Source organism: Glycine soja, chromosome 7, assembly GCF_004193775.1.
Source record: "Glycine soja cultivar W05 chromosome 7, ASM419377v2, whole genome shotgun sequence".
Classification (NCBI taxonomy): domain Eukaryota; kingdom Viridiplantae; phylum Streptophyta; class Magnoliopsida; order Fabales; family Fabaceae; genus Glycine; species Glycine soja.
The window spans coordinates 45,866,924-45,894,383 of NC_041008.1; the positions used below are offsets into that span (position 1 = coordinate 45,866,924).

A 27,460-nucleotide genomic window follows, 5' to 3' on the forward strand; every position below is an offset into this window, starting at 1 on the left:
AATTAATTTAATTCAACAGGGTTTTCTAATACTTGGAAGGCTACATTTCTAATACGTTTCCTTTACCACAAGCTACACTTTTTTGTTTGTTGATTAGCTACATTTCTAGTACTTAGACAATTACTTGTATAACTTATTAATTTAGGATTTTTTTAAAAGAGAGAGTAATATTTTAAAAAAGAAATTAATGATTTATTGATTTCGTTCAAATAAATCATTAATAAAATAATGTTATTTATAGTAAAACAATCATACAATATAAAAGTGTATGTACTAATTATTTAATATAAATCAATAACATACTTATTAAACAACTTATTTAACACAATTTGTGGAAAGAAAAAGTTCTTTTAAAATGTATTTATACTTAAATTTAAATTTTTAATGAATAAAGTCATATTTTATTTGAACCCTTAATAGTTTGTTGTCTTAGAGCAAGATAGAATCTCGAATCACTAAAGTTATATTATATTTTAATCTAAATAAGTACAATATGCTTCCTTAGATTATTTATCCATTGGTGTAATTGAGACAAAACCGTAGATTTTTTGGGCAAGTTCTCTCTCTCTCTTTATATATATATATATATATAGGATTAGTAAGTAGAATGAGAGTATTCACATGACATAGGCCAAGTTTGTAAATTCCTCTATCCTATTTTTGTTTTTGTCAATATCATCGGTCTTTATAATTCATTTTAAATTATTAAAAGTAAACTATTTTATTAAAAACATGTTTATTAGATAAAATATAAAATATTAAAAAATTTACCATGAATTTTTTGTAAAAGAAAAATATCCGTACAAGTCAACTTTCACTTGTCTCAGTTAACCAGAAAAAAGTTCAACAAAGGCAAAACCATCCAAAAAAGAGAAATAAAAGGAGAAGGAGAAGGAGAAACTAGAAAAGTGAAACATTGTATAGTTGTAGACTTGGTTGTAGGTTGTCTTCTCTATTATTGACTTGTGCTATATAACAGCAAACAGATCTATAACGTAGAGAGGGAAGGGAGGTTCACATTCACATTACAAGCAACAAGTTAACGCTTAACACCACTCTCCCCAATCCTTTTGTGTATGCAAAATGAGACCATGCAAATGCAAATGCAATGTTCTCTCTGCTCTCATTCTTCTTGTCACATTCCTTTTTGCTTCCGTCCACTGTGAAGACCCATATCGGTACCTCACTTGGAAGGTCACCTATGGTGACATTTATCCTCTTGGTGTTAAGCAACAGGTACTTTCTTCTTTCCTATGTAACTAACTGCCACTCTTGTTCCTTGTTGATCTTATGCTTCTGCTCTTCTGAGAAAGGAAATGCTTTTTTCTTAGCTTTATGCTCAGCACATGGAGGGGTAGTCTTTGTTGAACATGTTTCATTTTTTCAGGGGATCTTAATCAATGGACAGTTTCCGGGGCCTCAAATAGATGCTGTTACAAATGACAACTTGATTATCAATGTCTATAACTACCTCAGAGAACCGTTTCTCATTTCATGGTACATTCTTGAATCTTATTCCTAACCGCATTGTTGTGTTTTTTTTTTTTTCCTTTAATTCTTGTCCTGGAACCGTGCCTTTTACAAAAACTATATTTGGCCGAATGCAGGCTAATTGTATCTGACTATCTCTGAGTGCCAGATTTCAAATAAAAACTATTATAAGTTCCTCCCTTTTTAGTTTTTATCCACCAAAATTACGTTTTACGCTCCTAACTTTTCTGATAGATCACGTGAACTTATTCTTTCCCTTGAAGGCGCACTTTTCCTTTGATACGGAGGTATTCAGAACCCATATAAATTGGTATGTTTGATTTATAAGGTGGTTAGTGTGATAATTAAACAGAACCTGTTTGCCTTTGTACATGAAAAAGAGGGTAGATCTTACATTATCTTTGTCAATGTTATCTTTTTGGCCTCTTTCGTGTAATCGATCTTTTTTTTCAAAAAAATAAATAAAATTGTAAAACCACTTTCAAGCTAACAGCCAATTAGAGGTTAGATTCCATTTTTAATGATGCTTTATGGTCCAATCTCTGTCCTATGTCCTATATTACTTAACACGTGAATTATGTTTCTCTGAGTGGCTGCATAAAAGGATTCATCATTACAATATTCTATTTGAGCATCTTGCAGTTGACTATGTAGATCCATGTTATTAAAATAGTATATTTTAGCAGCTGGCAAATTAGGAAGGTCACCCAACACATTACATGTCTTAACCACAACTGCGATAAAATTTATTGGAGTGGTTGAGTCTATATAAGACTCCATACCTCCACGAAGAGTGTCCATCCAAGTGAATAAAGTGAGCTTAGACACGTGAGTTGTTAAACTAGACATCTCTAGGACAATGCTAAACGAGATGGTAAAAGATAACGTTGTTTTTGCTTAACAATGCAAGTTTTGATTCCCCAATTTGAATTTGATCTCACACTAATCTTTTATTTGAGTTGACAAACATGGGATCATATCCCTATTATAACAAAGTATCAATAAGAGAAACTTGTGAACGATCAGAAACCTAATACAGAATCTTACTGGAATTTTGGACAAGTTGGATTTACTATTATGATATCATCAGATAATGGACTAACAGAAATGTTAATTTGTGAAAATTTGTTCACACTGTGAATCCTCTATGTTTCATAGGCATCTTCTCAGCCCTGCAAACGTAAACCTTCTTTTATTACTTTTCCTGTTTTCCATTCCAAATGCTTGATGATAAAAATTTTGTAATGATTTCTCGCATGAACTTGTTAAAGGATTGAACTCAAAATAGAATTGAACTCCCCTGTCAAGTGTGGTTCTTGTATAATTATCATGGTTCTCTGTGAAGATATACTTAAATGCAGCATATTTAAGTAGATTAAATCACATTTCATGAACAAATGTATCTGCTAAATTTTTAGAATTGATGCTATTTCATAGGTTTATCTAATGTGCAATCAATACCAATGATTTTTACGAACACAAACTAAGAGAATGATACAAGGTATACATTTAGCAGCTAGAAAATAATTGCCATTTGTCAGAATTTGATGATCTTAAAATATCTTCTGCAGGAATGGCCTACAGCATAGGAGGAACTCATGGCAGGATGGAGTGTATGGCACAAACTGTCCAATCCCACCTGGGAGGAACCTCACATATGCTATCCAGGTAAAAGACCAGATCGGTAGCTATTTCTACTTCCCTTCTCTTGGAATGCACAAAGCTGCCGGAGCATTTGGTGGCATCAGAATTTGGAGCCGCCCTCTCATTCCTGTTCCTTTTCCTCCTCCTGCCGGGGACTTTACCATACTTGCTGGAGATTGGTTCAAGCTCGACCACCGAGTAAACCCCTTGCATTTATTTCTCTCTTCACTTCATCCTCTCCTCATCACTCCCTTGATACTTACCCTTTGTTGTTGTAGAGGCTGAGACGACTCCTAGAGAATGGTCATAATCTCCCCTTCCCTGATGGCCTTCTTATCAATGGACGCGGTTGGAATGGAAACACATTCACTGTTGATCAAGGTAGGTAGCCAAATAATTTGTGATTATCCATTTTTTTTTTTAAAGCCTTGCTGAACTTCCTTTAAATTTTCAATTCTTTTCATTACACCATTGTTGCAATGCATTTATCTGCAGGTAAGACTTATAGATTTAGGATATCAAATGTGGGGCTCACAACATCAATCAACTTCAGAATCCAGGGGCACAGGTTGAAACTTGTGGAGGTAGAAGGATCTCATACACTCCAAAACTCATATTCTTCCCTTGACATCCATCTCGGACAGTCTTATTCCGTGCTGGTCACTGCCGATCAACCCGTCAAGGATTACTATATAGTTGTCTCTACAAGATTTACAAGACGGATACTCACAACAACTTCCGTTCTTCATTACAGCTATTCAAAAACAGGGGTATCTGGTCCTGTTCCTCCAGGGCCTACCCTTGATATCACATCATCCGTCTATCAGGCCAGAACTATCCGGTACTCTATTGATTGCCTGTTGCTATTCTGTTGTTTAAGTCTATATTTATTGGAATCTTTATATACATAGAGCTTCCTTATACAAGTTGAGTTAGTACACAATTTGTTTCTACTCCTCGTTTTGCCATGGTCCTTGAAAGAGTGCATTTGTATGAATTGGCCCCTAAAGCTGTCAACTTATAAACAATTTCATCTCTCAGAACTAATTTTTGTATATATGCACTTTAGAGACCAAATCCACACAAGTTTCCACTTTTTTACAGGACCAAATTATATACTCTATTACAAGCACCGTTTAGGATTGCGCCTACTGCCTATAATTCTGGATCAAATTTCAAACAATCCAAAAAAACAAAAGATATGTCTGTTATTAATACCTTGAGTGATAAGTTAACTTTTCCAAGTGCTGAACCGATATCCAATAGGACTCCCTGTATATTCCATCTGGAGCAATATGGTCACTCTCATTTTAAAGATCAATGTGGAAAAAATTCTAGTGTAGTCATTTGTCCTTTTATATTTTATTAGCCAATAACTTGGTATTCTGTTTTGATGCTTCAAAACCAGGTGGAACCTGACAGCTAGTGGACCAAGACCAAACCCTCAGGGATCATACCACTATGGATTGATCAAACCGAGTCGAACCATCATGCTCGCAAACTCTGCTCCTTATATCAATGGCAAGCAGAGGTACGCCGTCAACGGTGTCTCATACAATGCACCAGATACCCCATTGAAACTTGCTGACTACTTCAACATCCCGGGAGTTTTCTACGTTGGAAGCATTCCTACCTATCCTAACGGGGGCAATAATGCCTATCTCCAAACTTCTGTCATGGGGGCTAATTTCCATGAATTCGTGGAGATTGTGTTCCAAAATTGGGAGGACTCTGTGCAGTCATGGCACATCGACGGCTATTCCTTCTTTGTTGTAGGGTATGCCTTATATTATATAGTTTGCGTTGCATTTTAGCCATCTAAGGGTAACAAACATATTGATTTGATGAGATGAATAATAGGTTTGGTAGCGGGCAGTGGACAGCAGACAGTAGAGTACACTACAATCTGAGAGACACAGTTGCTAGATGCACCACTCAGGTATATCCAAGGTCATGGACTGCAATCTACATGTCTCTTGACAACGTGGGAATGTGGAATATAAGGTCCGAGAATTGGGGAAGGCAGTACTTGGGACAACAATTGTATCTGAGGGTGTATACACCTTCCAAGTCATGGAGGGATGAATATCCGGTCCCAAAGAATGCGCTTCTATGTGGCAGGGCAAGTGGTCGTCGCACAAGGCCTTTCTAATTTCATGTCACGAGAGGGTGGCATATTCATATTGTGACTGCTTCTGTTTTTTAGCATATGTGCAGGAAATTTTACTATCATAGCTCGCCCTGAGCTTCGAGTAATTGATTTTATTTTTTAACGGATGAGGTATCTCATGCATTTGTAGTAACTATGATCTTCCAAGTTCCATCATTTTCACGTATTAATTACTAATAAATAAATAAATCAAGTCCTGAAGAAGAAAAAGTTTAGCATTTTTGGTAGCATCAGCATGTCAACAAAAAGTATGGGCACCCGTGACTCTGCGCAGTGCGGTATTACTGTCTTGAACGTGCTCGTGACCCAATATGCGTTTTCTTTTTGGGTCCATCATTGTATGTTGGCATAGAGCAAAAAGGTCAGCTATGCATGTGAGGGAGGTACATATCTTTTAGAAAATAAAATATATTTACAATCATTCAATATAAAATTAATATCTGAGATTATAATTAAATATAAGTTTTCAATTAATGCTTACAAATATATTTTTTTTTGTTGAAATATATTATTTATTTCAGAGGAATTAAATGCCATCAATAATGAAGATGACCATTGAAAAATAATGTGAAAAGTTAATTATATGTATAATTGATTAAGAAAATTTTAATTTATATTTGAATGTATAATGATTTATAAACAATCCTAATATTATGAGTTTTTTTTATGGTATAAAAAAAGAATAGAGACAAGGAATGGGAAACAGATACTAACATTTTTTCATCTATAAGGATTGAAAACAAATACAAAAGAATTTTAAATAATTCATGCACCTAACTCAATCAACTGAGCTAGACCTCTTTAGGGATTCAATTTTTTGTTTCTATCTTTTCAATTTTCCTAAATCAATTCTAAAATCATGTTCAATTTTTTAGGGATTCTGGAGATACATGAAGTAATTGCCTTCTGTGTCTCCCAAGCAATGAGCAAGACAAGATAGTGATGAAGCCTACTAAGGCCCAACCCGATATTTTGGGCTGTAGCAATACGGCTGATTTTAATAAGAGATCCAACTTGTAAAACCCTTCTTCAACCTCCCTCACACAACTCACGCTCTAAACGCAACGCAGCATCGTTCGTGTATCCACTGCAGTTGCCTCAGTTGACGGTGTTGGTAGGGAAAACCATGGCGGACGTGGTGCAGTACCGTTTGGAGCGCATGGTGGACGAGCTCGACGACCTCGAGCAGCGCGGCCTCTTCAGCCGGCGCGAGATCGCGGAGATCGTGAAGCAGCGGCGAAAGTTCGAGTACCGGCTGAAGCGTCCGAGTCCTCTGAAGGAGGATTTCTTGGCCTACGTCGAGTACGAGACTCAGCTCGACGCTCTCCGCAGGCTCCGCAAGAAGTCCGTGGCGCGCGAATTGATGAAGCAAGGCAATAAGAAGCTCAAGAAGTCTAAGTCCGATTTCGCTGGATTGCTCAGGATTATGGACATTTACGAGCTCGCTTTGAAGCGCTATAAAGGCGACATCGACCTCTGGTTTCGCTACCTCGAGTTTTGTAGGCTCAGAAAAAATGGCAGGATGAAGAAGGTGTGCTACTCTATTCTCCATTTATTTTCATTGCATTTTCTGTCATGTATGACTGTTAGTATCTAAGTGTCAAGTGTGTATGTATATATTTATGTATGTTTGAACAATTTTGTTTTGAATATTTTGCAGGCCTTGGCGAATGTTATTAGATTTCATCCAAAGGTTCCGGGAATTTGGATTTATGCTGCGGCTTGGGAATTTGATCATAACTTGAATGTTGCGGCTGCTCGTGCTTTGATGCAGGAAGGTCTCAGAGTTTGTCCAACTTCCGAAGACCTTTGGGTCGAGTATCTTCGGATGGAACTTACTTACCTTAATAAGTTGAAGGCACGCAAGGTTGCTTTAGGTGAGGATCAGGGAACTCTCACCCGTGATCCTAGGAGTTCTGATGAAAAACATTGGAGGGATGAAAACAGTGAGCTGTTTATGCCTCTTGGTGAAAGAGGGGATGGTGATGGTGATGATGATAGAGCAAATGTTGGAAGTGATGAGTCGGAAAAGAAGCAGGAGCTGTTTGAAGAACGTGGTATGAATATTTTTCAAACTGTCTATGGCGGAGCAGTTGAAGCTGTCCCCTCGAGTCTCAGTCTTAGGAAGCGGTTTTTTGAAATATTGGAGGGTACAAACTTGTCGCATTATGAAGATATGTGCAAGGAGATATTGAATGACATGAAGAGGGATTTTTCAACACAACCGGAATTTTGGGACTGGCTCGCAAGGCATGAATGTGATCTTGAAAATGATCTGGAGATAAGTGAGGAGGGCATTATTCCTCAGGTGGAAAAGGCAGTTCAGGTATGAGTCTGTGAGAACTCCTGAAACAATAGGGTGCATGGTATTTGAGTAAATGTTTTTCCGGTGACTGAGATTTATGAATGCTTTAACCTAAAACTAGGAAAATTAGCCATATGTTGATAATGAAGGTTACTATGGTAATCCTATTTTAATTTTAATTGTATCCCTGCTCTAGGAATAATAGTAATTGTTAGATAGTGGTAATGTCTATGATTCTTTTTTTCTTGCATGCCTGTTGGTGTAGTGAACCTTGGGCCTTTTTCTATTTTGTAGGTTTATGAGGAGGCTTTGGAAAATGTGCCATCAGGAACTATGTTTTGTTTGTATGCAAATTTTCTAACGGATATTGTAGCTCATAAAGAAGGAGAAACCAATATAAATGGATCATCAGGTCATGCTGCAAACTATATATCACATCTCCTGTTAATATACGAAAGGGCTGAAAGCATGGGGTGCATTACTGAAGATCTTGCTTGCAAGCATGTGTCCTTACATTTGCAATTGAGACAGCTGGATGAGGCCCGGAAACTGGCAGCAAAACTTTGCAGTGGAAAACTTGCAGAATCGGTAGAGTTATGGGGATTAAGGATTACTATAGAAATTAGATGCACCACAAAAAGTTCTTCACCAAGTGACGCAGATTTGCAATCCCTTTTTGAACTCCTTCAACAAATTTTGATGAAAGTGTCTGTTTCAAAATCAGAGAACTTGTGGCTAAAGGTATGTTGTCACCACCAATGTCTTTTTTGTTTTTTGCTCTCTAAGCGAGCTATGTCTTATACAAAAACTGCTTGAATCAAATCATTTGACACAAATTTCCATTGCCTCAAGGGTTTAATTTATACAATATTTCTTTGTTCCTTGATAATTGGTTTTTTGAATATTGTCTTGATTAGAATTATCTGGCTTTCTTTTTCTCAAGACTTGATTTCTCTTGTTGGTGAAAAGTTTTCTATTTAGCTCGTACATTCTCTTGTTATTAACTGTTCATGCATTTTATCATTATTCAGTTAAGCTCGAATTGTTTTTTTCCTTCACTTGAACTATTTGTATTATATTAAAACCATAAAGTTCTTAAATCAGTTTATCTTTCTAACCTTCACTCAATACAGGCTCTTAAATTCTATGCAAATCAAAGACAATATTTTGATAAATTAGTGGAGATTTCTGTTGTTACCTTGGTCAGAGATGGTGGCAGTGAAAATGGATTTTCCCTTTCTTTTGCTATTGTAAGTTTTATATTTCAAAAGGATGGAATTCAGAAGACCAGAGATATCTATAAACGGTATGTGCAGTGGAAATACCACAGGTTGTTTACCAAAATATGCTTCCACAGGGGATTTTCTATCTTGTATCTATAATAATTCCTCAACTGGCTATCATTGCAGATTTCTAGCTTTACCGCGTCCTGGCCTTGCTTTATATAGACATTGCATTGACCTGGAAACAAACCTTGCATCAATAGGAGATAAAGATGGTCTTATAAATGCCAGGAAATTATATGAATCTGCACTCGCAACTTATGACCAAAATGTCAGCTTGTGGCAAGATTACTATCGCATGGAGACCAAGGTAAAGGCTTTCTTTTCCTTTTTTTTCCCCCTGTGGTATTGATATTACTACTGCTGAAACTGACAAAACATGTCTTCAATCGGTCTCGTATTCCTTTTTAAATTCTTTGCAGGATTTGGTTTGTGTAGCATATAGTTTATCATTCAATTTAAAAGATGCATCCATGACTTTATTTTTGGAGTTGCTTATGCAGATGGGAACATCAGAAAAGGCTAATGCTATCTATTGGCGTGCAAGGAAAGTACTCAAAGATGCTAGTGAATTTGTCACTGCCACAGATATGTGATAATATTTCTAAATTACGACCATGGCTATTGGAGTTCAATTTTGACCACTTCATTTATTTGGTTTTTCTACAGAAATTTCTTTTCGACCAGTCTAGTCTAGACTCAAATTTGTTTTTCCTTCCCAAGAGGTGAGGAATAGAGCTTCCTCCTTTTCCCCAAAAAGCTAATTAACTGTATTGTACCCTTGTACCCCTGTATGCGTATGTTGGGTCACGTTAATGAGAATGTTAAATGCATCGTAAGTACATATTCTTATACTCAATTGGAGCCCGTGCTTTTAAAAGACTGTCAAATATATGATTGTGTCAAGTTACCGTGTGTAGGCATAAAAAAATTGCGGGTGGAATGATTGCAAAGTTGATCATATGAGACGAATGGAAAGTATTATGTAAACGTGTAAAGAGAAAATGAAATGAATGAAAGTATGAAACAATACTTTCTTTTTTGGACCAATTGATAATTAGTCTTCCTCTAATTTAGTATATCACTAAAATTGCAATATATCATGTATCTCATTTTCATACATACAAAATAGAAATCCAGTTTTTTCTTTTCCTTTTTAATATCCTCTCTGGCACGATATTGCTACATCTGTTAGCAAATATGGAATACAACTCAATGTGAAATGGTTGGGAGCCAGTTTTAAAATGATCCCATTATCTATGCTCTTGGCCACTGTGGACTCACTACCTGCAACAGTCAAATCAAAACATGAAATTCTATTTCTATTTTTTGATGAACACTGTATCATGATGAGCATGCCTCGCAGGCATTAAAGAATAATCATCTAAAAAAAAAGCATGTGATCCTCTGTCGTTCTCTAAAACAAGTTAAAAATCCAGGAAACGAATCAATGAGATCCGTGTTCCTTAAATTGACCACATTGATCCACAAACGTAAAAAATGCTCAGATTAAATATATCATGGTATTAGTCCCCGCACCCGCAATAGTTTCCATACATTGATCGTAATATGTAAATTGCTAACCTCAAGTGTGCTAAAGATTAATCGCATTCTGCTAGCAACAACTGACGGTTTCTCAGCCTGACCCATCACAGCCGTCTGTTCTAACTGAAGAGTCTTTACAGGAAGCCTTCAATAAAAACATAGTAAGCAATACTGTGATGTCTAGTAGGCTATCGTTTACTTGTAAACTTGATGCAAATCCGCTAGATTAGAGAACGATTCTGGTAGATAATATTCTTTTTTTTTTTGGGGGGGTGGGGGTGCAATACTAGAAGCATATCAAGAAAAGAAAAGATGCAAGGATGGCATCTCACCAAGCCATTCCCTTCATAAAATATGCATTTGCTATAAGGGCACAAAAGCCTTTCCACTGAAGTCTAACTTCATCTGACACTGGAGGTGTAGATGACCATCTAACAATAGTTGGTTGGGGTGTACACAAGATGGTGATGAATATAATGCTTAACCAGAGAATGCATTCATCAACCTGCATGACAGCATAGAACAAAGCAACTGACATCTAGCAGAATTGACCAACAAAATAAAGTAAACGTTATTGATGATGATGCAGGTGATACTAACTTGGTGTGATCACACATCATACTGTTCATAGAGGAGAGAGGCTGTTCCACAGAAGTGGAAAGTCTCATTGTTATTGATTGATTAATATGATCAATAATAAAAGGGGAACGTGTATTTTAGGAAGCATGGAAACATCTAATTAACAGGAACTAGAGCTGACAGCTAAGATGGTACCATTCAATTACAACTAAAGTGAGTAAACAAACTAATAAGCTAACTAACAACTATCAGTGGTATAACTACTGTTACTGTTTGCTTCTATAATGCTAAGGATTCAAACGTTCCTTGAGACACGAGCCTCTTTATATAGAGGCAAGCCTGCCTTTATGAATCTGGTGGACAGAAGGGAGAAAATCAACTCCCATCCTTTACACAAACAAGCTCTAACAATTTACAATCTTCTTAAGGCTGATTCTTTAAAGAAGTTATCGTGATAATCATGATTCATGACTTAGAATTAGCTGGTTTAAAACCAAACTAGAACTGACCTCCTCTGAGATTATCTTAGATTTTAAGCTTGTGCTTCCACCATAACTTTGCATTACATCAATTTCGATCCCAGAGTTCTTCATATCCATAAGTTCTTTCCTTAATCCTTCATCGGTGCATCCTAGTGCATATGCATTTACCCCGGCAGTGATGAACTCCTGAAAGTGAAAACACACAACGCTATCTGGTAATTGGGACATAAAGAATTGAAAGAACCAATAAAGGGTGCAAAGGAAGCATGTGAATGGAAATACTTTTAGATTGTCGGCTCCACCACGATCAATGAAGTTCCTGTATCGCCTGAACAAGCTGATGGCTATGTTGCGGGAAGAACGATACTCATCATCAGATGAAATGGAATCCTGTAACCCACACTGTAGCAAGGGAGAAAAAGCATATGAATCAGCAAGAGCAATGATAATTGATAAATCAACTAAACTAGACACAAGTCAATGATCCAGCAAGCACAGTTACCAGCCATTTATGTGTGGCGACATGATGGAATAGATGAAGGCTCTTTTGTAGCTTATCACATTTCCCAGAGGAGGAACTATGAAACAATATATTACTACAAGGAGTGCCAAAAGGTTTAGGATTACAATTCACCAAATTAGCATTATTATTGATCTTGCATGGATATGCTTGTTGAGCAGAAGCTGAATCTTGGTGTAAATGACACTTCAGAATAGCTCTAGGAGCATACACCGTTAGCATGTTTGAACCATTATATTGTATTGATCCCTTCAAAATAAGCAATAAAAAAAGTAAATAAATGAAAATAAGAGAAGAGGAAAGGAAGGGGGTTGGAGGGGGCAAGCAGAGTGATACCTGGTGAAGGTATATTAAGCTTAGCTGATACACAAAATAGAAATAGAAAATGAGAAAAGTATCTCTGAAACGGGGCTTCATTGGAGCCACGAATTATATGAATGGTTTCCTGCTACCAACGATCGCTTTCAAGTTTCAACTCTTAATATCATAAATCCCTGGCTGTGTTTCCCTGCGCAACAGACAACACTTACGTTATAATATAAAACTTTTTTTACATTATCGTCCGATTATAAAAAAAAAAACTTGTTAATTTCAGTAACTTGTTTATATATTATTTTCCTGGCCAAGTTGATAATGCATGATTGATGCTATAATAATTTATCAAATTAATAATAATATTAAGAGTTTTTTAAAGAATAAATAATATGTGACAATATAAAGGCTTCCTTAATCCAATCACAACCTGTTGATCTTTATGATAATTTTGTTAACACAAAAAATTTGGGCTCATTTTGAAAAGTTGTTGTGCATAAGAATAGGAAACACAACTCATAAACAACTCCAACATCCTACAATTTAGGAGTTATGACCACTTAAAGCAGATGATCAGCCGTCAAATGGACTGCTACTGAGCCGATCAGACAACTTTGAGCTCGTGAACGTGGGAAAACACTGAAAATGATTTGAAATATGAAAAAAATAAGGACAACGAAAAGAGATACAAAATTGTCTTTTTGGGTAGCAATAACCACTTGGTTAAAATACATAAATCGATATCATCTGTCCCAAATATTGTTGGTAGACATTGAAATTATTTATGAAAGTAAAGTATCTATCAAACTCAAAGAGAAGTTAAATTTTATTGATACAAGTCTAATTACATTTTATGGTATTGAATGTTGAATGTTATAGATACGAGCAAAAAATATGAGGAATAAAAATGAGAATATTAAAATAGATGTGTAACTATAAAATAAATCTAAGATACAAAACGATCCTATATAAAAAGATATTAGTGTTACATATATAGGGAGAAAAATATGATAGAAACTTAAATAAGTAATTTTAACAAAAAAAATTACTGAAATCACTAATAAAAATAATATATTGCATGATTTTTATTCATGTAAAAAGGAGAAGAAATTGACTAAGAAAGATATCAAAAGAAATTCTTAAGAAATATCTTAGAGTAAAATATAAATCATATTTTGAAGATTTAATTTTTAATTGAGATGAATGAACTCCTATAATCTAGCCAACCTTAGTAATATAAGGCTTTTTTTATTGTTGTTTCAAAAATGATTTGTTTTTGAAATAAAACAATACAATCAAATATGTCCATCATTGGAAAGTCGAGCAATAGTAGGTAGATGCTTTTCTTTCTAAATACCCACTTTTTAGTTTTTAAACTTAAATAACATTTTAGCTCCTATAAAATAGAGAATTTTGTATTTTAATTTTTTAAAGATTTTTGTTTTAATTTTAGTTTTTTTAAAAAGTTTTTCTTGTTTTTATTTTAGTTTTGTTAACTTATAAAGTTAAGTGATGATGTCACGTTACTAAAGAGTATGAAAGAGTAATTATGTATAATTTGCTTTGATAAATTATATTTTAAATCCTTATTTATTAAAAAAATTAATAACATCGGAATAATTAACATTGTTACTTGCCATAAAGATTAAAATATTTTTTAAAAATCTTTAAAGAATAAAAAATAATAATAATATTTTATAAGGACGTAAAAGTTATTTAGGCTTAATTTTCAATATTTTTTTATACTAAATTGAGAGCTACCAACCACACCACTGCTTCCTTCGAACTTTTGTTATAAAAAACCTTTTCAAGTCCGTTCCCACAGTTTTTGCTTTCCTTCTCTTTCATGACAAGAGCATGTCACCAACCTCATTGCTTTCCTTTTTAGTGTGAAATTGCTACTGTATCCGAAGAATTATTACCCTAATTATCAAAAGTTTGTGATTAGCAATGCAAATTTCGGACATTATTAATAATATTTTTTTTATTTTTAAAATTATAAAAATATTATATTTAAAAATCAAATTTTCAGAAATATTATGTCTAAAAATATTATTCTCATATTTTTTTATGAGAATCAATGTTAATTGTTATTTTGTTAGTAAAAAGAATTTAAACTTAAGATCTTTTTATTTTTTCTTCTTCTTTCAATCACAAAGTCAACCATATATGAGCATCTTTAGTTAACAATTAATAATTTTATAAAAGATTAAATATATTTAATTAAAAATTAAAAAAAGGAATTAAATTACTTCAATATAATTTTGATAATTATTACATAATTTTTATAATTTAATATAAAATGTGATTTTATTTATCAAACTATTGAATTATATTTACATATTATTAAAATGTATTAAATTCTGTTAAAATTAAATAATAATAAAAAATAATCAAATGATGTTTATTTTAATATATTTTGAAATCTTTATATATTATGTTAATTTTAATTTATACGAAGAAGATATCAAATAATTTTGGATTAATATAAAATTTTATATATGTGATTTATGTGAAATAAACTTTTAATCAAAAGGACACAAGTTATAAAATAATATAATAATGGTTAAAATTATACCAATATAATTTGATCTTTCTTCATATAAAAACTTAAAATAATGAAAGAGAATAAATATGATTATAATTTATAAAAAATAAATTGCATTCAATAAAAGACATACAAAAGATTCTGGTATTTTAACCTCCATTCCCAAGTTAATTGGTACCGACAATTTGAATTGTACGAGTTAGTGAAAAGGGATTGGGAAGTGTTGCTACCACTCACTAACGATGTGGTATTATCGATTTGGGAAGTCATATTTATTCTTTATCTTTTATTTAAAAAGTATATCTCTTCTCTTTATATTTATGTCCAAGTCCAACAGATAAGCGTTTCTCTTGTTTTGTTTCACAGTCTGCAGAGTGCAGAGCCTTCTCTCCTCTATTTTGGCTTCCAACCTTTTTGCTCCATTCATTCTCAACAACAAACCAATCTCTGTCAGTGCTCTCTCTACCCTTGCATTTTTCCATCTCAATAATATATCATATTGATCCCTTTATTTAGTTACTGACTTTCTGATTATCTGCAAAATTGATAATTAGATCTAGAAATATTATAGAGATGTGTTTTTTTCTGTCGTTCTCGGTACGTGGTTGCTGATAAACTACCTCATTTTATTATTATATGATTGATTCTTCACTTGTTGATTCAATTTCTCAGTTCTGCAAAATGTCATAGGTGGAGATTTTCATGAAACGTTCAAATGTTTCATTTTAGTTTTATTTCCTTGTGCAAGCGATCACATCTAGCTAGTTGCAATTAAGCCTTGTTTTTGTCTCTGCCAGCAATGCCACCAAATATCTTGTTTCAGTTTTCACATGGAAATTTTGGCCAATTTCTTGGTTAGGGAGAGTAACGTACTGTTTTGTACCACAATAGGCATATTTCCCATAGAAGGAATGGCATGAAATCCTGTGACCCCTATCACTGTGGTGTGTCAATAACATTTTAATTTATTCTTCAGATATTTTGCTTAGACAATGAGGGGGAGCTTGTGGCAACTTGGGCAATCGATCACTCGCCGTCTTGCCCATGGAGATAAGAAGGCTGTTGCTCGCCGATGTTTTGCCTCAGAAGCTGAGCTGAAAAAGACAGTGTTTCATGACTTCCATGTTGCTCATGGTGGGAAGATGGTTCCATTTGCTGGATGGAGCATGCCAATCCAATACAAGGACTCAATCATGGACTCTACCATCAACTGTAGGCAGAATGGTAGCCTTTTTGATGTTTCCCATATGTGTGGGCTGAGCCTCAAGGGGAAGGATGCTGTCCCATTCCTTGAAAAGCTAGTCATTGCTGATGTTGCCGGGCTTGCCCCTGGAACTGGGACATTGACTGTTTTCACAAATGAAAAAGGAGGGGCAATTGATGATTCAGTAATTACTAAGGTGACGGATGACCACATATATTTGGTTGTGAATGCTGGTTGCAGGGATAAAGATCTGGCTCATATTGAGGAACATATGAAGGCATTCAAGGCCAAAGGTGGTGATGTGTCTTGGCACATCCACGATGAAAGATCCCTACTTGCTCTGCAGGTCATTTAACACGCTCTTCTACATTCACATCATGCATGCTAAATACACACTTTTAACTTGTTTTTGTTTGTTATGTATTACCAATTTCCTGCTGCTTCTGAGGTTTTCTCTTGATATCTCTATTTGTCGATATATGCATTTTAGTTGTTGAGAAACATAACCAATATTGAAGTATTCATGCACTTGTTATGTGTTAAATTTTTTACTTCAATCTTTTTTTTCTTGAAAACTTTCCTCAACCTGTTTCACTTGAGATGACTGTAATGTGTGCTCTAGAGGCATTAAGCATTGAATTAATGATTTAGGAAACTATTCAGTACACTCTCATATCACCTGCCTTTTGTATCTTTTGTTGTAGTGCCACATACTTTTGGCCATGTTGGTTGTTATCTTTTCCCCACAACAAAAATATTAGAACTTTGTTAGTGTGGTCATCAAACAATCATAGTCCACTTGTTAAGGTGATTTGTACTCATGTTAAATATACAAATAAAATGAGGGGCTTTTAAATTAATGAACCGTTCCTCCCTGTAACAGCAATAAAGGATTCTTATTGTCACTGGTGCAGGGTCCTCTTGCTGCTCCCGTTCTTCAACACCTAACAAAAGAGGATTTGAGCAAGCTATTCTTTGGGGAGTTCCGTGTGTTGGACATCAATGGCTCACAGTGCTTTCTTACCCGGACAGGGTATGCTTTTATTGTCATTTTCTTTCACCAACATCACCTATTTATTCTTCAAAGTTCATCCGAGTTATGAAACTCCATCTTGTATTACTTTAATTTCATTATTGAATGTTTGTGTTATGAGCTCAGAGTTTCTTAGGGATACCATGCATAATAACACTTTCTTGATTGAGACTTTCAGGTATACTGGAGAAGATGGATTTGAGATCTCAGTTCCTTCAGAGCATGGACTAGATCTTGCCAAGGCAATACTGGAAAAATCTGAAGGGAAGGTAAGATTGACAGGATTGGGAGCTAGAGATAGTCTGCGACTTGAAGCTGGATTGTGCTTATATGGAAATGACATGGAACAGCACATTACACCTATTGAGGCAGGACTCACATGGGCTATAGGGAAGAGGAGGAGAGCAGAAGGTGGTTTTCTAGGAGCTGATGTTATCTTGAAACAGCTCGAAGAAGGTCCTAAAATCAGGCGTGTTGGTTTCTTTTCTTCTGGTCCACCTCCCAGAAGCCACAGTGAGATTCAAGATGAAGGAGGCAACAACATTGGGGAAATCACCAGTGGTGGATTCAGTCCTTGCCTCCAGAAGAACATAGCCATGGGATATGTGAAATCTGGATTGCACAAGGCAGGCACCAAAGTAAAGATTATTATTCGAGGAAAACCCAATGAAGGAGTCCTTACAAAAATGCCATTTGTACCAACAAAATACTATAAGCCATCCTGATCTACTTCTGTATTTATATCTTAAGCATTTCCTAATCATTCTCCCTTGTTGACAAATTTTCCCATAATCAAGTGTTACAGCCACTGCTAATGTCATTGTCTTAAATATAAGGCTTTCAGTTGCATTCATAACTCGGTATCAATTTTCAGACATGTATGAGTTTAATTTGGCATGTTATCTTGAAATTTCCCGATATTTTTCCCGCCGAGTACTACATTATAACATCACACTATACATCCGTGAAACTCGAGAAGTCATGTGTGCAATGCGTCGCTTATGGTAGTTTCATTTTTTGCTTTTTTTTTTTTTTTGTCTTTTCTCAAACTTTTTCAATTTGCATGTTACCTTTTCAGACATGTATGAAGTTGGATATATTGCTAAATTGATGGAAAGTATTTTAATTAAATTTTCAAATGATATATTGCTAAATTATAATGATACATCATTATAGATGTACAACTCTCTTTTGCAAACGTAGCAACTGGTGGTATATGAAACAGAGTCGAAACAAGTGGATAAACACCTTTCAATGTAAGCAAGGTCTCTCAACAACTCATTCCAAAGGCTACCGGTGTGACAAAGAAAAAACAGATCGAATCAAACTGAATCGGTTTGGAAAAAAATGAACTGAACTATTTTTTAAAATAATTTTGATTTGAATTGAACTATTTTTTTTATAAACCAGTTTGGTTCACTTAGAACTTAACTTCTTTTTGTTACTTTACAGTTTACACACACAAGTCTCTTGAACTCTTGATTTTTTTTACTGATCGATCTAAGCATGTACACGTACTAAATCTCAAATCACTGATTCACAAAGAACATACATTTTATCTAAAGTTTTTATGATTTCCAATTGAATTGTCATTTTCACTAGTTTCAGTACCATTAGAAAATCCACCAAGAGTACTTTAAATGAGAATGGGATTATAGTTTTTGACAACAATGAAAAAAGGATGAGTTAGTCTTTAGTAAAAAGAATAATGAGTTAGTCAAGTGTAGAGGTGTGCAAAATTTATTTTTTTAATTTTTTTTTAATCAAACCAATAAACCCAATTGAATAATTTTAAAACAATTTGATTCTTAATCCAAATATGTGAACTTGTTTAGAGAATCAGTTTTGAATCGAATTGGTTTTGAAGAATCAATTCTAAAAGTAAATTGTTATGTACTAAATTAGTTTTGAATCAAATTGGTTTTGAAGAACCAATTTTAAAAGTAAATTATTATGCACAAAGAACATACATTTTAATCACTGATTCAGTTCAATTGTTAAAAAAAAAAAACCTAAATTTTGCAGATCCCTACCAAAGGCTTAATTTGCGCATGCCACACACCAAACACTCATCCATATTTGAATGTTGTAGTAGTTGTCAGCACCTAGTAGCTCCATCTCCCAAAACTAGCACCAAATTCCTCCTTCCACTGCCAAATAATTTGTCTTTTAGAAAGGCTTGTGAAAGATTGTCCACCTTATTAGTTGTTGCATGTACCTGAAAATTAAAAACACAGAAAACTCAATACAAGCTTAACATGTTAATAAACTAAAATTGTAAGACTAGAGTATAAGAACAATGAGCTTTTTAAGTTAAATATATTATAAATTGATAGATTAACAATTAAAACCTATAAAGTAATAGATAGATAAATAAAAAGAATCCAAATTATACGTAACTGACGTACTAGTTCACAAATTTAAATGAGAACAAGTTGAACGTATTTGTGTCAAAATAAGGGAGTAATTATGTTTTTCGTATTGATTGAATTGCAATGCCAAGAAAAATAGAAGGAAAAATATTAAACCCAAATTTGGTGACGAAGATTTATCTGTTAAACACATAAATTACAATTAAGTGCTTAGACACCAGCATCCAGATACCACAAAGATTACAATAAGAATAATATTCAATTCTAAGCCCATAACAACGGATATATCATATCATGTCAGTAATTTATTTCAATCTCAACTATGACAAAAAGAATTAGCAACATTTATTTTCGTTTGATCACTAATCCTTAAATTATTTTTTTCCAAAGAACACTATTATATAAAATTAAAAACAAAAAATAAATACCTATAACTTGTAAATCTACATGAACATTGGAATTTAAGTTCCAAATTTCCACCAATGCATCAATTAAAAATCATGAACCTTGATGATTTCCTAGAAAATTAGGAGCAACAAAACCCACATTTTTTCATTAAAATGAAGAAATAAAAAAACAATGATAATATAGTTCCCTTTTAACCCAACATTGGTTTGTGTGTAAAAAAAAAAGCAAATAATAATAGTACCCGAAAGAAAAAAGTGGTGGAAAGATTCAATATCCAATTCAATCTCAGAGTCAATTTTGTGAATAACTTACCAACCCGAAAAAGGAATGGATGAAGTCCCCACGAGGGAGAAAGTCACAACTTCATTGTTAAATATCTCCCACAAAGAGGTGAAAGAGGTTCAAATGAAAAAACAATCCTGATCTATATTTGATTATGTCATTTCTCCATGAAGAACAACGAATTAGGGTGAAGGAGGCGTCAGTGGTTACGGCTCTCCTAGGGGTTTTGTCCTCTTTAAAATTTGACATATGAAATTTGCAAATCCATCACATTCATGGTTTTATACGAAGACTAATATGCAAAAAATATTTCACGTTATTAGCCAATACCAAGGGGGATCAAGAAAGGCACACCTTTTGCCCTAACTAAGGGGGATCAAGAAACATGGAAGAATTCATAATCTGCATAACAAAACATAAAGTATGGCAATGTGAACCAGTGAAGTTCAACTTGGATGATTACAAGCATTTAACTTGATAGCTTAAAACAAGCTTGGGGCGCAACTATTATGAATAGGACTTCAACATAATTTAGGCATTTGAATCTTGTATCTCTCTTTTTTATCTTGTACCTCCCATTATATTTTCTGAAATGTCTATTTCAGAATGTAAATTTACATTCTGGAATGAGATTTTTAGAATACAATGTGGTAGATTCAATAGTTGGAGTGGAGGAAACAAATGTCCATGATCCATATAATGATCATTCTAGGCCCAAGCATTGACTTTAGAGCGTTATACTATCTTTTTCAATTACTCACCTGTTTTTTTATGACAGTTCAATCTCACGTAAACATGAGTCGAACTCAACAAATCTCAAACTTTGATTCACCAAAAGTACCTTAAAGTTAGGATGCGCCAGAGATTTAGTTCAAATTTATCAATTCACATCAAATGTATTAGATGAATATAATTATTTATATATTTTGTATAATTGAATTTTTAGATGAATAATTAATTCAGGTAAAATATTAAAATATATTTAAAAGAAAAAGTATTTAAAATTGTACTCATTTAGTATTTTTTTTTCAAATAGAAATAATTAATATATATAAGTAATTTGGGTTAAATATTAAAACATATTTTCAAAAGGAATAATATGTAAGATTATGCTTATTAGGTAAATTTAATTTTCAAATTAAAACATTATATAAATATAAAAAATTGAATTTTAAGATATATAATTAATTCAGGTAAAAATAAAAAAAATAGAATTAAAAGGAAAATATTCAATATTATGCTTACTTAGTAAATTTAATTTTGAAATAAAGATAATAGTTGAATGCAGAGGCATTAATATTTAATATAGCATAATCTTAAAATACAAGGACTGTAGTATAAGAGAAAACATTTCATGATCATCTTAATTTGAACATTTCAGTGGGGATTCAATTCATAATTATCTCTCGACCTCAAACACAATGGACAAATTAAGTGGATATGACAATGTTTTTTCTTAATAAAGAACATACATCTCATTACTTGCGGCTTGAAAAGTTAATGATTTACATTTTAAATAGAACAATTGTAGGATATTGACAAAAATAAATTTTTAATAAGCTGAGGTTGGAATAGGAGACCAAACATTGCAATGCATATTCCATTTTTTCATAAAAATAAGCATTGCTTTTAAACAAAACATTCCCTTTCTACATCATAGAATACAACTGTGCAAAAAAGAATTAAAGAATATGATGTCGTTTTGACTTTAAAAAAAGAAAATAAAGTCAACGAATTAGCTTAGAAGAGTTTGCTGGCGAATTCATCGACGACAATTCCCTCCATTCGACATGAAGTTGATTTTGTGGCGAGTTCTCTCAGCTATGTCACACTTCTCCCCAACAACAAAGCCATCTTCATTTCGAAGAGTTCCCCATTTTGTCTCCTCTCAAAGTCTTTCTCTTCCACCTCATCTTCAATTGTCTCCTCCAACAGTTTGAAGAATCCGCCGCAATTTCTGTACACTTCAAACACCATACCCACTTGCTCACCGTGCTCCAAACCATTGATTGCAGCAGCCAATGATCCAGCCATGACAGCCACTATTGCTGCCAATGATCCGTTTCCCACAAATGCAGATCCAACTGCTTCAATGCCAGTGAGTAAAGAACCTGCTATGGCCAAGCTCTTGTTTATCTTCAACACTATGTTTCCCAGCCTCTCATAATCCTCAATGTCTTTTCTCTTTACCACTTCAACAACTTCCCTCAATTCCCTTTCTAGCTCTTCATTCCATCCATTATTCCCCTTGCTCGATGCTTTTCCTTGGTGGGTTTTGTTTTTCCTTTGGAACTGAGATGAAGGCCATCAAACAGCAGGTTCAAACTTTGCGGGAAACTTGTCAAGCATGGCTCCCAACAAGGGTAGTGGATAAGAATTGTCAAGGGCTAAGACCTTCTCTATTGAACTCTTCACATATTCTTCTGTTAGATTTCCTAGAGCGATTGTCGTCTGGATTTGTGTCTGAAGCTGTTTAAACAACCTTGTAGCATTGCGTTGCTCCTCAGCGAGTTGTGATGGCTGAATTTTGTTCATGATAAATGAAATTCCTGTGGCCGCAGAAAAAAGGAGAGTTGATGATAGTTTGAGAGCCAAAAGCGGTGCCCCAGAACCTACAGTTGTGGCTGCAACATCAGCCAATGTGGCAGCAGTGAGAGTAATCATGTTGATGTTGTTCAAGAGGAGGGTGTTCCAATTGACCAATTGTCACGCTAGCTGCTCACCAATGTTTTTGTGCATTTCAACCCTGTCTGCGACAACCTCTAGGATTGCGTAGAGTTGCTTGGTGGACATGGAGGTTGTAGAATTATATGCATCATCGTGTAACTGTGTGCTGGCAACATTGTTTTCAACTTTCAAGCAATGCAGCTGAGTCTGTGAATGTTAACCCCTCAACCAACTTTATGGTGGTAGTGTTGGGAATCTTTGGCATTGAGACATTGACTCTTGGGAGTTTTGGGAGATGGATTGCGGCATTTACTCTGCAAGAAAAAGAAGAAAGTAGAGTTGAGGTTTGTATAGAAGTCATGAAAGTAGAGCATGGGGCTAGCAAATTGAAGCGTTTTCTTTATAATATTGTGTTTGGCTAACTTATGTTTGTGTGTGTATATATATATATATATATATATATATATATATATATATTAGAGAATAGATGGTTACTTCCATATTGATTTATGAGAGTATTTATATTAGCTAACCAAAACGGAAGGGCATAGAGTCAAATCAAAATAAGGATATTGATGCTGACCAATTTAATTAATTGACTTGGTCTGTTCAAAATTTCCTGCCACGGGCTTGCGCCATTAGGCTCTCAACATGCGACGTAGTAAAACCTTAAGGCTGCACTTCAATATTGCCTTGCAAAACCAAATAAAAGAATTAATTATATATCACACACAAAAGCTAGTACTGTTATAATTTTCTTGTTACTTACTACTATACTCTTCCTTTTTATTTCAGCCACTAGCTTTTACTAATTCAATTTTCAATACAATGACCATGACTATTCGGGGTCATTAATTTTTTCAAACAAAAAATAGATCTTTTGGAATTGTGGTGGTAGGTGGACAGGCAACATCAACACTGGGAACTTGTAAACGAAATAGATTGATATTTTCTCTCTCCCAATTTCCAATTCATTCTTTTTTTTTTTCTCGAAAAATTAATCCGAGGAGCACTTTCTAATTATATATCACACACAAAAGCTAGTACTGTTATAATTTTCTTGTTACTTACTACTATACTCTTCCTTTTTAATCCGAGGAGCACTTTCTAATTATACTTTATATAATTCTCATTAATTTCCTGTCATATTTTTATATTAATTGTTAAGGATTTTTATTTTATCTTTCTACTTTTAATTAATGTATTATTTGACATTTAAAAGAAACATGAGAAATATTAAAAATGTATGATAGTATATATTTTTCCACTGTATATGTTATGTATAGTTTTTTATGAAGTGTCTGTGGCCAACTGAATTATCTAAAATGCTCCACTCAGCTAATTTTGAAATTGGACTTTCGTTAGACAAAATATCTTTTGTGTCGACTTGTCACCATTTTGATATTCAAGAACGAAGAACGCGAGGCTGCGTTTGATTTTAGAGGCACACTGCGTAAAAAATAAGTCCAGAATGAATAAATATCGGTGACAAGAAATAATGAGAATCTATATAATTTCCATAAATATATAAATATATGAAACAAAACATTATAATTCATTAATTATTCATTGTCTTTCAAAAAAAGAAAGTAATTATTCCTTGTCATGTTGTTGCCGTAAAATATTTGATAATTAATTTCATTTTGAGATCACAATGTTTTTTTAGGTGTTAGAGTGAGATTTAAGGACTCGTTTGTTCGAATAATGCTATTAAGAAAAAGAATTTTATAAAAGAAGTAAAAATATTTCTTAAAAAATGTTTTAGTACATTTCTAAAAAATGAAAGAGACATGGCATGCAAGAGAAAGGGAAGTAATTAAAAATGAAAGATTGATTTTTGAGAGTCATTTAATTCTTGATAACTAGTACTCCCATGAGTCAAAATATATATATACATGACCAGTGAGTTTTTATTATTGTTAAGAAGTCTAGCTTTCTTAATTGTATAAGAAAGTAATTAAAAATGGAGATATTTTTTATTTTATGTATTTTAAATCAATAATACATAATAAATACTTATCTTACATACTCGTAAAAAAAAAAAACACTTATCTTTCTCATCTTTCATTGCTTTTCACTTCTTTTATGACCCAAGTGACTGGAACGCAAAGTGGAAACCAAGTGACTGAAAATGAATAATAAATATTGGTGAGGGAATGCAAACCTAGTGGATAAAATTAATTAATGCATTAATGCCCGGATTAATTCTCAACTCTTGCCGAACTTGTTCTTGCAATTCCAACCACCAAGGTCTGCAATATTAGGTATTACCTGGTGAGGCTTTTTTTTTTTTTGTTATTCGTCGTGGCATGCATATATATGAGCTCTATCATTCGCAACTACACATGCATAGAAATATAATCTCCATCTACATATATATAAAAGGCAATCTTTCAAATTTAAATAAAAATACGCAACAAAACAAATAAAAATCTCGGTGTTAATTAAGACAAGAAAAATTGTGAGAAGTAAATATCAATCTATCATTGAGTCAATTGCATGAAAGTACATACAAATATATATACAATTCCTCTCTGGTGTCATAAAGCTATGTCGGAGAACCGTACAATTAATAAAGAATACGTGACAAAAAAAAAAAGAATAAAAGAATATTGCATCGATCTTCCCTGATGAAATTTTATCCAAATTAAAAAAGTTTGCTGGCGAATTCATCTACTGTGATTCCTTTCATACGACAGGAAGCAGATTTTGAGGCAAGTCGTCTCAGCTCCGAAACGCTTCTTCCCAACTTCATTGCTACCTTCATTTCAAATACTTCACCATTTTCTCTTTTGTCCAAGTTTTTCTCTTCAAGTGTAGCTTGAATAGTCTGTTCCAAAAGCGTGAAGAATCCCCCACAGTTTCTGTACATTTCAAAGACCATGCCTATTTGGCCACCATGCTCAAAAGCATTAACAACTGAAGCTAATGAACCAGCCATGAGAGGCACTAACGCCGCCCACGATCCATTACCCACAAATGAAGTCCCCACCGCTGCTATGCCACTCAATAGAGGCCCTGCAATCGCCAAACTCCTGTTTACCTTCAACGCTATGTTCCCAAGCCTCTCATAGTCCTCTATGTCTTTCTTCTTTACCACCTCAATCACTTCCCTCATTTCCATTTCTAGATCTTCACTCCATCCATTATTACTCTCTTGTGTTCTACTTCTTCTTTGGAACTGAGATGAAGGCCACCAGACAGCAGGTTCATATTTTTCGGGAAACTTATCAAGCATGGCTCCCAACAAGGGCAGAGGGTAAGCTCTATCAAGTGCCAACACCTTCTCCATCGAACCCTTCACATCTTCTTCGGTTGGATTTCCAAGAGCGATTATGTTTTGGATTTGGGTATGAAGCTGTTTAAACAACCTTGTAGCATTGCGTTGCTCCTCAGTGAGTTGTGAGGGCTGAATTTGGTTCGTGATAAGTGACATTCCAGTGGCCGCAGAAAACAAGAGAGCGGATGATAGTTTAAGGGCCAAAAGCGGTGTAGTGTCACCACTGGTGGCTGCAGCAACACCGGCCATGGCCGTGGCAGTGAGAGTGATCATGTTGATGGAGTTTAGAAGAAGGGTGTTCCAGTTGTTTCTTTGTTCGCAAATGTTTTTGTGCATTTCAATTCTGTCAGCTACTGCCTCCAGAATCGAATAGAGTTGAACAGTGGCCATATTAGACTTCTTGCTAGGGCTGAATAAACCTTCATATATGTGTGTGGTGATGGCATTCTTCTCTAATGGGGTTGAGTCTACTGATCCATTAATTAATTCCTCAACCTGCAACTTTCTTCTTGTTACTTTTGGAACCGAATAAGTCACTCGTGCAGGTTTAGGGACATGGATAGCGTCTTTGACTTTTCTTAGAGAAGAAGAATAGGAGAGTGTAGCCGTGGTTTGTAAAGAAGCCATGAGATTAACGAACTGAAGGGTCTCTCTACTCTTTGTGTGTTTTGTGGTGAGGAGATCAAATTGGGGGCTGGAAGGGATTGGAAAGAATGGATATGAGAATGAGAATGAGAATTAAGGGTATGGTGAGCGTTTGTTTATATAGAGAGGGGGAAAAGGAAGAAGTCAGGGATGGAAAATGTTGACTATTCTACAACGAAAAATATTTATAAAAAGTTTAAGATTAGACTTGGCCTTTGTTACTTGGGGGACCCTTTCCAGCTCTCAGAATTTGTTAAGTTCGAAATTTCAACATCTTGGCCTTGTTGGCTCTCAGTCTCAGACTTTCAATGTGCGACGAAGTAAAGCCACCAAAGCCATCAATATGGGTTATACTTAATTCAACATGAGGGCGGATACTGTTTCTCCAATTATTTCATTATTTTGATTTATATAAGTCAATAATTTTGTCTTGATCAAAGCTTTTATCTTCTTCTTTTTGAAAGAAAAAAAAAAACTGACTGAGTAACTCAATTAAATATCTGGAAGTAGCATTTGAGCTAATTTGTTTAATCAAATATATATACATGCACTCACGAAAAAAAATATCGTAATGATGGGTGGTGGTGTTACTTACACCAAGTTTAGAAGAAAAAATATATATTTAATTCATAAACTAAGTTTAACAAATTAATTATCAAATCAAATATCAAATTGTGTTTGAATTGATTA

The 27,460-nt window shown here is 34.2% G+C and overlaps 4 protein-coding genes and 2 pseudogenes across 6 annotated transcripts; 3 read left to right on the forward strand and 3 right to left on the reverse strand.

Annotated features, from left to right (window-relative positions):
- The first annotated feature begins 897 nt into the window (after positions 1–897).
- LOC114420183 (L-ascorbate oxidase homolog) lies at positions 898–5,506 on the forward strand. Its single transcript, XM_028386070.1, has 7 exons — positions 898–1,236; positions 1,388–1,497; positions 3,063–3,333; positions 3,414–3,516; positions 3,631–3,976; positions 4,544–4,912; positions 4,996–5,506. The coding sequence occupies exons 1-7, from the start codon at positions 1,084–1,086 to the stop codon at positions 5,285–5,287; spliced, it is 1,644 nt and encodes a 547-aa protein (XP_028241871.1). The 5' UTR covers positions 898–1,083; the 3' UTR covers positions 5,288–5,506.
- Positions 5,507–5,568: 62 nt separating this feature from the next.
- LOC114420182 (U3 small nucleolar RNA-associated protein 6 homolog) lies at positions 5,569–9,752 on the forward strand. 3 transcript variants are annotated; one of them, XM_028386068.1, is made up of 7 exons: positions 5,569–5,688; positions 6,181–6,836; positions 6,966–7,631; positions 7,905–8,351; positions 8,744–8,916; positions 9,020–9,203; positions 9,397–9,752. In XM_028386068.1, the coding sequence occupies exons 2-7, from the start codon at positions 6,432–6,434 to the stop codon at positions 9,487–9,489; spliced, it is 1,968 nt and encodes a 655-aa protein (XP_028241869.1). In that variant the 5' UTR covers positions 5,569–5,688; positions 6,181–6,431; the 3' UTR covers positions 9,490–9,752. The 3 variants fall into 3 exon arrangements, with proteins under 3 accessions (XP_028241869.1, XP_028241870.1, XP_028241868.1); XM_028386069.1 differs by lacking the exon at positions 5,569–5,688 and having other exon boundaries at positions 6,086–6,836; positions 9,397–9,500; positions 9,527–9,632; XM_028386067.1 differs by lacking the exon at positions 5,569–5,688 and having other exon boundaries at positions 6,087–6,836.
- A 146-nt stretch (positions 9,753–9,898) lies between these two features.
- Positions 9,899–12,467, reverse strand: LOC114420184. Its single transcript, XM_028386072.1, has 7 exons — positions 12,356–12,467; positions 12,002–12,268; positions 11,782–11,901; positions 11,527–11,685; positions 10,771–10,943; positions 10,478–10,583; positions 9,899–10,180 (listed from the first exon to the last, which is right to left on the reverse strand). Exons 1-7 carry the CDS (start codon positions 12,434–12,436, stop codon positions 10,151–10,153), a joined length of 936 nt encoding a protein of 311 aa, XP_028241873.1. The 5' UTR covers positions 12,437–12,467; the 3' UTR covers positions 9,899–10,150.
- A 2,716-nt stretch (positions 12,468–15,183) lies between these two features.
- On the forward strand, positions 15,184–18,018 carry LOC114420185 (aminomethyltransferase, mitochondrial). Its single transcript, XM_028386073.1, has 4 exons — positions 15,184–15,328; positions 15,856–16,429; positions 16,998–17,116; positions 17,295–18,018. Exons 2-4 carry the CDS (start codon positions 15,872–15,874, stop codon positions 17,839–17,841), a joined length of 1,224 nt encoding a protein of 407 aa, XP_028241874.1. The 5' UTR covers positions 15,184–15,328; positions 15,856–15,871; the 3' UTR covers positions 17,842–18,018.
- A 3,730-nt stretch (positions 18,019–21,748) lies between these two features.
- Positions 21,749–23,252, reverse strand: LOC114420311 (annotated as a pseudogene).
- Positions 23,253–25,313: 2,061 nt separating this feature from the next.
- On the reverse strand, positions 25,314–26,841 carry LOC114420186 (annotated as a pseudogene).
- Positions 26,842–27,460: the final 619 nt, after the last annotated feature.

Bases quoted from the DNA above. Each gene is read 5' to 3' on its own strand.
- LOC114420185 (XM_028386073.1), top strand. From the start codon at position 15,872: ATGAGGGGGAGCTTGTGGCAACTTGGGCAATCGATCACTCGCCGTCTT. The intron at 16,430-16,997 runs GTCATTTAACAC...TCACTGGTGCAG, and splicing joins GATCCCTACTTGCTCTGCAG to GGTCCTCTTGCTGCTCCCGT. The intron at 17,117-17,294 runs GTATGCTTTTAT...TGAGACTTTCAG, and splicing joins TGCTTTCTTACCCGGACAGG to GTATACTGGAGAAGATGGAT.
- LOC114420184 (XM_028386072.1), bottom strand. From the start codon at position 12,436: ATGAAGCCCCGTTTCAGAGATACTTTTCTCATTTTCTATTTCTATTTT. The intron at 10,944-11,526 runs GTCAGTTCTAGT...GCTGTCATGCAG, and splicing joins CTAAGATAATCTCAGAGGAG to GTTGATGAATGCATTCTCTG. The intron at 10,181-10,477 runs GTTAGCAATTTA...TGACTGTTGCAG, and splicing joins TAATCTTTAGCACACTTGAG to GTAGTGAGTCCACAGTGGCC.
- LOC114420183 (XM_028386070.1), top strand. From the start codon at position 1,084: ATGAGACCATGCAAATGCAAATGCAATGTTCTCTCTGCTCTCATTCTT. The intron at 1,237-1,387 runs GTACTTTCTTCT...TCATTTTTTCAG, and splicing joins CTCTTGGTGTTAAGCAACAG to GGGATCTTAATCAATGGACA. The intron at 3,517-3,630 runs GTAGGTAGCCAA...ATTTATCTGCAG, and splicing joins CACATTCACTGTTGATCAAG to GTAAGACTTATAGATTTAGG.
- LOC114420182 (XM_028386068.1), top strand. From the start codon at position 6,432: ATGGCGGACGTGGTGCAGTACCGTTTGGAGCGCATGGTGGACGAGCTC. The intron at 7,632-7,904 runs GTATGAGTCTGT...TCTATTTTGTAG, and splicing joins AGGTGGAAAAGGCAGTTCAG to GTTTATGAGGAGGCTTTGGA. The intron at 9,204-9,396 runs GTAAAGGCTTTC...TTGCTTATGCAG, and splicing joins ACTATCGCATGGAGACCAAG to ATGGGAACATCAGAAAAGGC.